The sequence below is a fragment of the Oncorhynchus tshawytscha genome, linkage group LG16, assembly GCF_018296145.1.
Source record: "Oncorhynchus tshawytscha isolate Ot180627B linkage group LG16, Otsh_v2.0, whole genome shotgun sequence".
Classification (NCBI taxonomy): Eukaryota; Metazoa; Chordata; class Actinopteri; order Salmoniformes; family Salmonidae; genus Oncorhynchus; species Oncorhynchus tshawytscha.
The window spans coordinates 13,011,577-13,024,901 of NC_056444.1; the positions used below are offsets into that span (position 1 = coordinate 13,011,577).

Consider the following 13,325-nt stretch of genomic DNA (forward strand, 5'->3'; position numbering starts at 1 on the left):
TTCAGGTCTCTCCAGAGATTTTTGCTTGGGTTGAAATCCGGGCTCTGGCTGGGCCACTCAAGGACTTTGAGACTTGTCCCGAAGCCACTCCTGTGTTGTCTTCGCACTGTGATTAGGAAGGTGAACCTTCGCCCCAGTCTGAGTTCCTGAGCGCTCTGAAGCAGGTTTTCGTCAAGGGCGTCTCTATTCATCTTTGCCTCAATCCTGACTAGTCCCTGCCGCTGAAAAACACACCCACAGCATGATGCTGCCACCACCATGCTTCACTGTAGGGATGGTGCCAGGTTTCCTCCAGATGTGACGCTTGGCATTCAGGCCAAAGAGTTCAATCTTGGTTTCATCAGACCAGAGAATGTTGTTTCTCATAGTCTGAGGGTCTTTAGGTTCCTTTTGGCAAACTCCAAGCGGGCTGTCGTGTCTTTTACTGAGGAGTAGCTTCTGTCTAGCCACTCTACCATAAAGTCCTGATTGGTGGAGTGCTGTAGAGATGGTTGTCCTTCTGGAAGGTTCCCCCATCTCCACAGAGGAACTAGAGCTCTGTCAGTGACCATCTGGTCCCAGACCAAGGACCTTCTCCCCTGATTGCTCAGTTTGGGCGGGTGGCCAGCTCTAGGAAGAGTCTTGGTGGTCCCAAACATTTTCCATTTAAGAATGATGGGGAGGCCCCTTTGTTCTTGGGGTCCTTCAATGCTGCAGACATTTTTTGGTACCCTTCCTCAGATCTGTGCCTTGACACAATTCCTTCTCGGAGTTCTACAGACTATTCCTTTGACCTTATGGCTTGGTTTTTGCTCTGACATGCACTGTCAACTTTGGGACCTTTTATACAGACGGGTGTGTGCTTTTCCAAATCATGTCCAATCAATTGAATTTAATACTCCAAGTTGTGGAAACATGTCAAGGATAATCAATGGAAACAGGATGCACCTGAGCTCAATTTCAAGTCCCATAGCAAAGGGTCTGAATACATATGTAAATAGGTATTTGTCCTTTTTGTATATTTCTAAAAACCTGTTTTCGCTTTGTCATTATGGGGTATTGTGTGTAGATTGCTGAGGATTTTCTTTGTATTCAATAAAAAATGTATGAGACTAACGTAACTAAATGTGAAATGGTCAAAGGGCCTGAATACTTTCCGAAGGCACTGTGTGTGTGTGTGTGTAGATAGATATAGTTTGGTTACATTTGTGTCTCATGAAGGACAATGAAATTGGCAGCGCATTTGATTAACTTAGTTGTTTTCAGAAACTGAGGTTGACTTTGGAGTGATGATGTACTCTGGAATAGCATGATAAATTCTTCTTGATTTAACACATGCTTATTAACCCCTCAATGGGTATGTGGTACGCTAGCGTCCCACCTGGCCAACATCCAGTGAGATTGCAGAGTGCCAAATTCAAATACAGAAATAATCATTATAAAAATTCAGAAAAGATATAACTATTTTACATAGGTTTAAAGATTAACTTCTTGTGAATCCAACCACGGTCTCAGATTTTTAAAATGCTTTACGGTGAAAGCATACCTTACAATTATTTGAGAACATAGCCCAGCAGACAAATCATTACAAACAGTAACCAGCCAAGTAAAAGAGTTACACAAGTCAGAAATAGAGAAAATGTATTATTTACCTTTGATCTTCATATGGTTGCACTCAGGAGACATTCATTTATTTGATAAATGTTCCTTTTTGTTCGATAAAGTCTCTTTTTTTTCCAAAAACCTCAGTTTTGTTCGTTTTCTTAAGTAATCCACAGGCTCAAACAGAGTAACAACAGGCAGACAAAAATCCAAATTGTATCCGTAAAGTTCATAGAAGCATGCCATACGAAATAATCAATAATATTTCAACCGGACAATAACGTCGTCAATATAAAAGGTAAACAAGAAAGGCACTCTCTCGGTCACGCGCATGAAAAAGCTCTGTGACACGGCAGGGTCCACTCATTCAGACTGCTCTTACTCTCTCATTTGTCAGAATACAAGCCTGAAACAATTTCTAAAGACCCTATGCGTCTAGTGGAAGGCATAGGAACTGCAATTTGAGTCCTAAGTCAATGGATACTGTAATGGCATTGAATAGAAAACTACAACAACACTATTTTAACAGTTTTGGAAACTTTAGTCTTCTATCCAAATCTACCAATTATATGCATATCCTATCTTCTGGGCCCGAGTAGAAGTTTAATATGGGCACGCTTTTCATCCAAAATTACAAATGTTGCCCCCTACCCTAGAGAAGTTAGCCTTTTCTTTCTATTTGTCCTTTGAAAAAATGTCAGCGGAGAAGATTTGAGGTTCCTGTTCCAAAAACAGAAAATCCAAAAGGTAGCCTACTTATTTTAATGGTTGAGTAGGGATGCACGATATATCGGTGAACATATTGGAATCGACCGATATTAGCTAAAAATGACAACATGTCAAAGCTGACGTGCATACCAATATAACGTAGGTACATGACGTAATGACCCCACGTAAAATGTTGCGTTACACGAGCAACACAGCATTCCTAACCTAGCCCACAATGTCTGCTGTGTGGATCGAACAGTCAACAAGTTGAGCAGTCATTTGAAAGAGTATTCAAATTTCAGCGAGACAACTTAGTCAAAATCCATTAACTCCAAGGAAATGGAATTCATTGCCCTTGACAGTCAACCGTTCTCTGTTTTGGGTGATGTTGTTTTTTACCGACTGATCGAGCACAGGTACAAATGTTGCCCTACTGGAGTAACCTAGTAATAGCGTCACTGCTATTCACTTCACGACATATGATGGAACGCCATTTGGGTCTTTGCGTGTCAAAAAAGATAAACGTCAAATAACACAGTTCTATTATAGAATGTTGTGTGTTCTGTATTTGCAAGCCAAGCGCCACCACTACTATCAGTAGGACTGTCAAAGCTGTACAAAGTCTGTAAACACTGGCCACGAACGATGTGCTTCCAATACAGCGTTGGTAATAAATCATTACTTGTTTGACTGAAACTTCTGGGGTAGCTAGCTTTTAGCTTGGTACCTAGCTAGCACCTATGCAACCAGCCTGAAAACAATGAGCAGTAGAAACTGCAGTCATTTTCATTATTCTTTGCAATGATTTAGGAATCCTTGTGAGTAAGTATTAGCTAGGTAGCCTCTTGTTGTTCACCTATTGAACTTCAGTTCATGAAAATAAATAGCTAGTCAGCTACTTCACCTTGTTGCCCAAAGCTAAAGATAAAATAATGGTTAAAAGCCTGGGTAAAATACTTGCTGGCATGAAAACAGGCAGGAATGACCAGTTCCCGAAGGAAATTGCAGAACGGCGTAAAGTTCTGTATCCAATTTTCAAGGAAAATAGATTGAAAGGGAAACGCATAGCTAACGTGGTCGATAAACTGTATATTGATAACCAGTTGTTCAGAGACAAAGACCCATGACTATTTTAAAAATGACAAAGTTCTCAGAGGGAAATAATGAAACACACAATTCTAGCCCAGTTATGGATTGTAATAATACTACAACAATATAGCTTTTCTATCTATCATCAGATATATCTATTTGGAACACAAAATCACTAATTCAACATGGTGGAGATATAAACTCAGTTATCAAGAAGGCACAGTATGTGTGGATGTGTTTTTTGGTGTTTGGGAAAGTGTGGTGTTGAATGAGAAAGTAAATGGTCGCATATCCCAGAACCAATGTATATCCCTCATCTGCACAACATTGAACGCCAAGCTCACAGAAATACATTTATTTATTGTCCTATCATGGTGGAACAGCGTTTTAAAATAAATTATACATCTAATTTATTTGTCTAATCATGGGGAACTACATCTTATTTATTTATGGTCCTATATTGATGGAACGGTCCACAACTCTATACCCTAGACACCCACCTGAACGACCCAGATACTAAGGGGAAGTCCCAATCTGTTTTATGGGCCTGCTGTAAGCGGCCTGTATGCAGCCAAAATGCGGTCAGAGACCTTCTTGGAGCAGCACCGCACACTCAAGATTCTGAGCCTGCCTCTCAAGGTTGGTCCTGCAAAGCCAAAGCCCCCTGATGGGAGAGCATAATATACAAGGAAATTCTCAAAGCTGCTAATGAGAACCTTGACGACCTTGTAACTGGCCGGTGGAGATTCCGATGTGGTGCCCCCACCCAGGCAGTGGCAGTGCTGGCAACACTAGCTGCGGTAACCCATGGGGAGGGGGTCACACTCGGATATTCAGAGAGGGGGAATATTATTGTGGCCCTGGTGGCACAAAATCAAAGGTCTGACTGCACGGAGATGCTTGGGAATATGGTCACTACGGGGGACCATGTTGTGGGGTTTCAGGGGAAGGGGGGGGTATATCTGACCTCCACCTAGGACGTGACAATGGTTAATTAAATCTCCCCATTTCTGCCCATTTTTTTTGCTCCGTTTTACAGGCCTTCTCATACAGCTGCAACTGTATATGCATTTGTAAATCAAGACCTTTCTTGAGCTGGGCTCTGGGATGGTACAGCTGATGAGAATCTGAGTCAGTCTGTGGTTGTTGTGGGGGAAAGGGGTTGAGAGTGTGTGTGTGTGGAAGAGGTTCCTTTGTTCTCCTGTGAATGTGAGAGAGACTCCTCAAGGAATTTATGACCTGAAATAAGACAGCCTGGGTGTAGGGGGAAGAGAGAGGTGGTGAGAGAGGGGGATGGTGCTCGCTGTACCCAAAGAGGGCTACGTCATGACAGGGTGTGTCCCACATCTTTTGCGAGGGAGTAAAAGATGTTAGGGACTATAGGATGATTCACAATAATATTAATAGCTAATTATATATAATACAAATCGAGGTGAGGGAAATGGATTTGGCGGTTAATCTGCTTCGGTTCTGTGGGTGGCATTGTGTGTTCTTTTCGAAGAATGGTTCCCGGTCTCTCCATGGCTATGGGACCCAGGGGTTTGGGGGTGGTCTGCAGGAAATTGGGATGACAACCCAACTCGGGATGAGGAGGGCTTTTAGCGGGTGTAATATGGAGGTTTACTTAATAGCAATGCAAATATCATGGTACAGCTATACAGACACTCAATCATCATATTACTTTTTAATGGTACTTTTACAAACCATATATTTTGATAAATAGAATTGAAACCTGTGTCTCATTATGGTGAGAAGTATAGCCAGTTGTAATTGTAATTTCTTAGCAGATAATAAGAAAAGACGATCAGTATTTACCTGGCTAAAAGAGAAGGAATATATCTATTGTTTACAGGAAACTCATTCAACAATTTTAGATGAAGTTTTGTGGAAAAGGGACTGGGGTATGAAATATATTTCTCCCATGGGCAAAGAAATTCAAAAGGGGTGATGATATTAATTGAGAGTAATTTAAATCCAAATGTGCAAATTGTCAGAACAGATCATCAAGGTAGATGGATTATTTCAAATATGTTATTGGACAATAAACAGATATGGCTTATTAACCTATATGGTCCAAATAATGATGATCCAAGCTTCTTAGAAAGTATATATAAGAATTTATCAACTCTACAAGCAACACTATACTTTATTATTATGGTAGGGGATTTTAATACGGTTTTAAATACCTCTATGGACCGTAAAGTAAATCATCTAGCGTGTCCTGCGTTGCATATAATCTGACTGAGCATACAAGTATCTGACTGAGCGGTGGTAGGCAGAAGCAGGCATGTAAACATTCATTCAAACAGCACTTTCGTGCGTTTTGCCAGCAGCTCGTTGTGTGTCAAGCATTGCGCTGTTTATGACTTCAAGCCTATCAACTCCCGAGATGAGGCTGGTGTAACCAAAGTGAAATGGCTAGCTAGTTAGCGCGCGCTAATAGCGTTTCAAACGTCACTCGCTCTGAGCCTTCTAGTAGTTGTTCCCCTTGCTCTGCAGGGGTAACGCTGCTTCAATGGTGGCTGTCGTTGTGTTGCTGGTTCGAGCCCAGGGAGGAGTGAGGAGAGGGACGGAAGCTATACTGTTACACTGGCAATACTAAAGTGCCTATAAGAACATCCAATAGTCAAAGGTTAATGAAATACAAATGGTATAGAGGGAAATAGTCCTATAATTCCTATAACTACAACCTAAAACTTCTTACCTGGGAATATTGAAGACTCATGGTAAAAGGAACCACCAGCTTTCATATGTTCTCATGTTCTGAGCAAGGAACTGAAACGTTAGCTTTCTTACATAGCACATATTGCACTTTTACTTTCTTCTCCAACACTTTGTTTTTGCAATATTTAAACCAAATTGAACATGTTTCATTATTTACTTGAGGCTAAATTGATTTTATTGATGTATTCTATTAAGTTAAAATAAGTATTAATTCAGTATTGTTGTAATTGTCATTATTACAAATACATTTTTTTTTAAATCGTCCGATTTTAATCGGTAGCGGCTTTTTGGGTCCTCCAATAATCGGTATCGGCGTTGAAAAATCATAATCGGTCGACCTAATGACTATATATCTCTTCCCAGCGCTGCAGATTTTGCTGTGAGGAGGCAGAGTCATTAGATTTATTTTGGTATTGTCCATATGTAGCTCATTTTTGGTCATAGGTCCAGGAATGGCTGAAGAATTGCAACATTTACCTAGAACTAACACTGCAGGTGGCAGTACTGGGTGATTTGAAAAGTCATAGTCAATCAATTAATTATTATTATTATTTATCTTTCATTTAAAATCTGTAGAAGCTATGAGAATAGAAAGGTTCAGACATTTTGTGAAGCATCACAGCACAGTTGAAAACTATACGGCAAATGGATGGTGTTAAGAGATTAAGAGATAGCTGAGGGGTTGAATGGAGCTGAAGGGTGGGACTAATAACAAGATAACCAATGTAAAACAAACAGGGTTTGTAAAATGTATATAGGTTCAGAAATGTTGTGAAATAGCACAGTTACAAATAGAAATCAAACTGGATGGACATCAGAAATAGAGGAAGGACTAAAAACAAACATGTCCTTCCTGAGCGGTATGATTGCTGTGTGGTCCCATGGTGTTTATACTTGCGTACTATTGTTTGTACAGATGAATGTGGTACCTTTCGGGCATTTGGAAATTGCTCCCAAGGATGAACCAGACTTGTGGAGGCTGATTTCTTTTGATTTTCCCATGATGTCAAGCAAAGAGGCACTGAGTTTGAAGGTAGGCCTTGAATTACATCCACAGGTACATCTCCAATTGATTCAAATTATGCCAATTAGCCTGTCAGAAGCTTCTAAAGCCATGGCATCATTTTCTGGAATTTTTCAAGCTGGTTAAAGGCACAGTCACCTTAGTGTATGTGAACTTCTAACCCACTGGAATTGTGATACAGTCCAAATTTGAATGTTTCAACTAAGGATTCTAGCTTTAAAGATGCACTCCAGGTATTCTTTTACTTTCCCTGTTTTAATATCAGCTTTTAATATCATGGATGGTCAGTCCTTGCATCCATAGCTCTGTCTATGAATTTGAGGGTGCTTACATTTCTCCAGGCCCATCCAAACAGAAGCGGGGTGATCAAACCTTAACCATACTGCTAACCTTATACCTAACCCTTTAACCAAAAAGCACATTTTCGTGTTCATACATTTTCATAATATAGCCATTTTTCACTTTCCAGCTTGCCCTTGGACACTGTCAAATTTTATAATTTTGATTTATAAACGTTAATTTATTTGTACAAATATGAGGTTTTGAAAATGAACATGGCGTTAAATTTGGCATTATTCTTGTAATGCTTTTTATTAAAAAAACTTGCGTTACAGCTTAATTTGAGCAAATTCCGAATTTGTGATTTAATTCCAACAAATCCTGCAATGAACTTAATTTTTTTAGTTTTGTCTTTTGACAGCCCTAAACAAAACACAATAAAACCTCCTAGCATGTGCCATTGGTAGTGGAAAATTGAAGGGGTGTTAACATACTGCCCTTTAAAACAAGTTTCCAACCCCCAGAGCACCCAACTATTGAACTTGGGAGGAAATTAAAGGCTGCATTAAGGGAACAGTTGAGGATGATCCAGGAGAAGATTGAAGCCCAAAAAATTGCCGTAAAGGCTCTGGCTGAAGTGAGGAGTATCCTGACCAAAGAGGAGGACAAGAGACAATTTGTCAATGCTCTGGAGCTTAGGAGGCAGGAGGCGGCACAAAAAGCCCAGGAAATGCTAGAGGCTCAATTTTAGAAGGAAAAAGAGGAAAGGAGAGCACATGAGCAAGCAGAGAACGATAGGCTAGGGGAAGCAGAGGAGAAGGAGAGAGTAGAAAAAGAGATGCTGGACAAACCGAGGGAAGCTGAGAAGGCACATAAGGAGAAATTGGAGAGGAAAAAGGCAGAGAGAGAATAGCAAAGGAGAAGGCAGAGCTGGAAAGAATAGAGAGAGACTGGAAAAGGAGCGATCAACCAAAGAGAAGGCAGAAAAGGAAAGACTAGAGAAAGAGGGAGCAGAAAAGGGGAGGATTGAGAAGGAACCGGCCGCCAAGGAAAAGGAGAGGATGGAGAGAGAATGGGTAGCCAAAGAAAAATCTGAAAAGGAGATGGTAGTCAAAGAGAGGGCAGTGAAGGAGCAACAAGCCAAAGAGATGGCTGCTAAAGATCGAGAGTGGTTAGAGAATGAGCGCCTAGTCAATCCAAGGTCAAGATGGAACAGTTAACCCCGGAGAAGGCAGGGAAGGACAGAGTTGAAAAAGAACGGGTATTCAAAGAAAAGGCAGAAACTGTATATCTGAATGGATCAGAAAGGTATATGCAATGCAGTGTTTGCTTCATCTTTTCTTCTGATTGGCTGGATGGGTGTTCCGCCATATTGTTTACACCTATGCCACCCCTTCAGATATACACGTGTGTCTAAGGAGGGGCTAGGAATTGATTTGGAATTGAGCAAATATAATTGATGGTGCTGAACTCAATCACATTCAGGCCAAGCATTCATTAGTGTGTGGGTATCTGTCTTTCAGTTGTGTACTTTTTGTACCCTGCAAATCACAGATAGTGCGTACACTACTTTAAAACTAGTTACAATGCAATATAAGAGCAACGACTAACGTGTATTCTTTACTTTGCTACAAACATTTACATCATCCTACCATTTTCTAACATAAAAGTGGTAATGTCATAATGTCAAAAGATGACAGAAAAAAACATTTCTGACGAGACATGAAGTAAGAACCATCTCAGACTAGAGACATAAAGTATGATAATTTCTGACTAGAAACATGAAGTATGATCATTTCTGACTAGAGACATGAAGTATGGTCATTTCAGACTAGAGACATGAAGTATGATCATTTGCTTGAAGCAATGTTTTTCTTCTCCATTTTGAAAACGAAAGAGATATTTGTGTTAGTATAAGATGTTTCTCAGTGAATTGAAATGTCTGTAAAATACCTATCTTAAATACGAGCGCTATAGACTCAATTGTTAAATGTCAACTGTGTGCTATCAGTTTTCGCTTTCCACTTATATGCTAGTTAAATAATATTTGTGTTAGCTAGCTATTATAGTTTTTTTTTGTGTGTGATGACAATAAGATTGATCCTTTAGAGAGAAATGTATCTGCAGTAAAACCTGGGCACCTCTTTGCATATTATGTGAAAAGCCTTATGAAACCAGGCTGTACATAGATTTTTTCGTAGATACTTCATTATGCCTTTTTAGTGAGAGTGTGAAACTCTCCGGGTGGAAAAACCGACCAACTCTTTAGAGCACTGTTATTGCCATTTACCAGTTGTAAATCCTACCTGTACTGTGTGTTATTGCTTTAAGTATTATTTAGAAATTGGATGACAGAAAAAAAGACTACCTTTTTTAGAATCTTTTTTTGTGTGTCTTTTGTGTTTGAAACAGCTGAGGTGTATTTTCATAATTATATGTATGCCTTTTCTTAATTTTGTGAATCATAAATCTTATTAGGTGCTGGTAGTACTGCTGAAACACCAATTTCAGGTTATTTGTTGAATCATATCATTACTGACTTAGTTTTTGTTCCAAAAATGCAATTATACCAGATGAGGAAAGCTTGTATCCTCAATGTAAAGCCTCTGATTATTAAATATCAGTTCTCAAATTGGTGTGTGCTCCTTCAATAGCAATAACTACTTTATCTATAGCAACTTTCATACAAAATGTTGTAGCCCAACCTGTTTCATCTTCAAGCATGTAGTACATATTTTGTTCTTTACATGAGTAGTGCCCTTTTCGGTCAGATTGCCAGTAGCCCTGATATGTGATTGATAAACTGTCAATGTTGACATTGCTTAGGGCATGGCCAGGACTGTCAAAGGTCCCCTTAAAATAACCAATCAAGTTGGGAGGGGGTTAATAGTTCAGGATGTTATATCCATCTGTGTGACTAATGGCCCATGGAAGTGTTCCCATACCTGCTGGATCAGGCACTGTTACGTCAAACTGTAAACCCAAGTCAGTTGTGCATTGTTAATGATGACTTTCATTTCATTTCTCTTAATTTTATAGAAACTATTCTTTCATTTATTGGCCTTATGGTTCAAAAGAATAGAGCCTGATCAATGTGTTTTTTTGGTTCTGATAAAGATTTTTTGGGAGGGGGACAAAACATTTTTTTTTTACTGCGGGGAAATAAAAAGTGACATTTTCTACACTGAATTCTCATAAATTGGCATCCAAAAGGGCCATTGTCTAATAACTATTCTTCAGATATTGATTTATTACATTGTGAGAATAATGATATGTCATGAGATTGACCACAAGTGTTCAGACGAGATTCCCTTTTGTCATCCTATTTATAGAACATTGGTCATCGGCTGATAGTGATATATCGGTACAAGGCCGATTTTAATATCGATGAGCCAATATATCGGTCGGGCTCTACAAAATACCTAATTCTTTGGTTATTCTCACTTCTTGTAACATATGAATGTATTTAAATCAATCATATTCCTGACAGTTGAAATTGGTACTCTTGTGAAATAGTTATTGTTTTGTCTGTGTTGCAAATAGACTAGCTGAGATTGGGTTTCTAGAGATGTGTGGTGGTGAGAAATGGCTGCTTTTTTTTTACCTAATGTTTCACATGCCCACATGAACATTTCCAAACTAACAGGACTGAAGGAGAGGCCGGTTTCTGTGTTGCTGAGGGAAGCCAAGGAGGAATCTGCTGTGAAAGAACCAGGTAAGACCGCACCTTCTTGAGTGATTGTTTTTCAAGGATTCCATGCAAGGGCCAAACTTAGTATCCATTCATATTGCATAAAGGAAGGTATTATCTTACTTACACAAACATACTCTTCTTACCCCAAAAACACAGATGCATAATGTGATTTGATCCATCTTGCCTGACCAAGAGACAATGAGGATGTGATACTACATTGAAAAAAATACTGTGATGTCAAAGACGCCTGTGTACATATCCTCACCAGATTTTTTACATTTATTTTTTTCGAGGACAGGTTAGAGTGGGTCTAACTCTCACTCAACTGAAGCCCTCTGGGTTTATTTGTTAACAGAAAATGTATTTGTCCTGTCCTACGGCTACAGTACCAGTCACATGTTTGGACACACCTACTCATTGAAGGGGTTTCCTTTATTTTTACATTGTAGAATAATAGTAAAGACATCAAAACTATGAAATAACACACATTGAATCATGTAGTAACCAAAAAGGTGTTAAACAAAAAATAAAATGTTTTTGATTCTTCAAAGTAGCCACCCTTTGTCTTGATGACAGCTTTGCACACTCTTCACATTCTCTCATCCAGGTTCACCTGGAATTCTTTTCCAACAAGTCTTTTTAAGAAGTTCCCACATGCGGAGCACTTGTTGGCTGCTTTTCCTTCACTCTGCAGTCCAACTCATCCCAAACCATATCAATTAGGTTGAGTTTGGGTGATTGTGGAGGCCAAGTCATCTGATGCAGCACTCCATCACTCTCCTTGGTCAAATAGCCCTTACACAGCCTGGAGGTGTGTTGGATCATTGTCCTGTTGAAAAGCAAATGATAATCCCACTAAGTGCAAACCAGATGGGATGGAGCATCACTTCAGAATGCTGTGGTAGCCATGCTGGTTAAGTGTGCCTTGAATTCTAAATAAATCACAGTGTCACCAGCAAAGCACACCCACACCATCAGACCTGATTTCACGCAGTCTCTGAACAGTTGTTGAGATGTCTGTTATATGAACTCTGTGAAGCATTTATTTGGACTGCAATTTCTGAGGGTGGTAACTCAAATTAACTCTGGATCTTCCTTTTCTGTGAGAGCCAGTTTCATGGTCCTCATGAGAGCCAGTTTCATCATGGCGCTTGATGGTTTTTGCGACTGCAGTTTCAAAGTTCAATAAATGTTTCTGGATTGACTGACCATGTCTTAAAGTAATGATGGACTGTTGTGTCTTGCTATTGGTATTTTATTGCTGCTCTTTAATTACTTGTTACTTTTATATCTTTTTCTTATATGTATTTTCTTTTGCATTATTGGTTAGGGGCTCGTAAGTAAGCATTTCACTGTAAGGTCTACACCTTTTGTATTTGGCGCATGTGACTAATTAAATTTGATTTGATTATTTGAGCAGTTCTTGCCATAATATGGACTTGGTCTTTTACCAAATAGGGTTATCTTTTGTATACCACCCCTACCTTGTCACGATACAACTGATTGGCTCAAATGAATTAAGAAGCAAAGAAATTCCACAAATTAACATTTTAACAAGGCACACTTGTTAATTGAGGTGAATTGCAGGTGATTACCTCATGAAGCTTGTCGAGAGAATGCCACGGGTGTGCAAAGCTGTCATCAAGGCAAAGGGTGGCTACTTTAAAGAGTCTCAAATATAAAAGATATTTGGATTTCTTTAACACTTTTTTTTTGGTTACTAGATGATTCCATGTGTATTATTTCATAGTTTTGATGTCTTCGCTATTATTCTACAATGTTTCGTTACATAGATAAACATCTTAAAACGCCACGTAGTATAGGTGTGTTGGAAATCCTCATTCAATGTGATGGGCAGAGTTTGCACTGTAGGACCTGTGGAACGACCCACAACCGGTACACATTCTCTAGCCTGACTTTGGTATTTGGTCAGCGACTGTCACTAAGGGAAGATATTTGAATGAACAAACGTATGAATTCCGGCCAGCAGAACCCCATACAGCTACAACGACAAATGATGGAGTCGTGCTACACTGCCTGGCCATGCACTACTGTCAACTTGTCTAAAAATGAAGGACAAAAATCAATGTAAGCTGTGGTTTGTATCTCAAAGAGAGGGTAAAACTCCCACTTACGACAGATGCAGATTGACAAACATGTCTTCATAAGGATAGAGTCCCTTCCCTAAACGAATGTCCTTGGATTGTAAAATTCAACTTTTGAGCC

General features: G+C 39.5%; 1 protein-coding gene across 7 annotated transcripts in view; it reads left to right on the forward strand.

Moving 5' to 3' along the window:
• LOC112232689 (aspartyl/asparaginyl beta-hydroxylase-like) overlaps positions 1-13,325 on the forward strand; it is a 44,709-nt gene that overhangs the window by 18,759 nt on the left and 12,625 nt on the right. For all 7 annotated transcript variants that reach the window (XM_024399868.2, XM_024399871.2, XM_024399873.2 and 4 more), the window contains one exon: positions 11,052-11,120. In XM_024399868.2, coding sequence (XP_024255636.1) covers positions 11,052-11,120 — 69 coding nt within the window. The remainder of the gene's footprint in view (positions 1-11,051; positions 11,121-13,325) is intronic.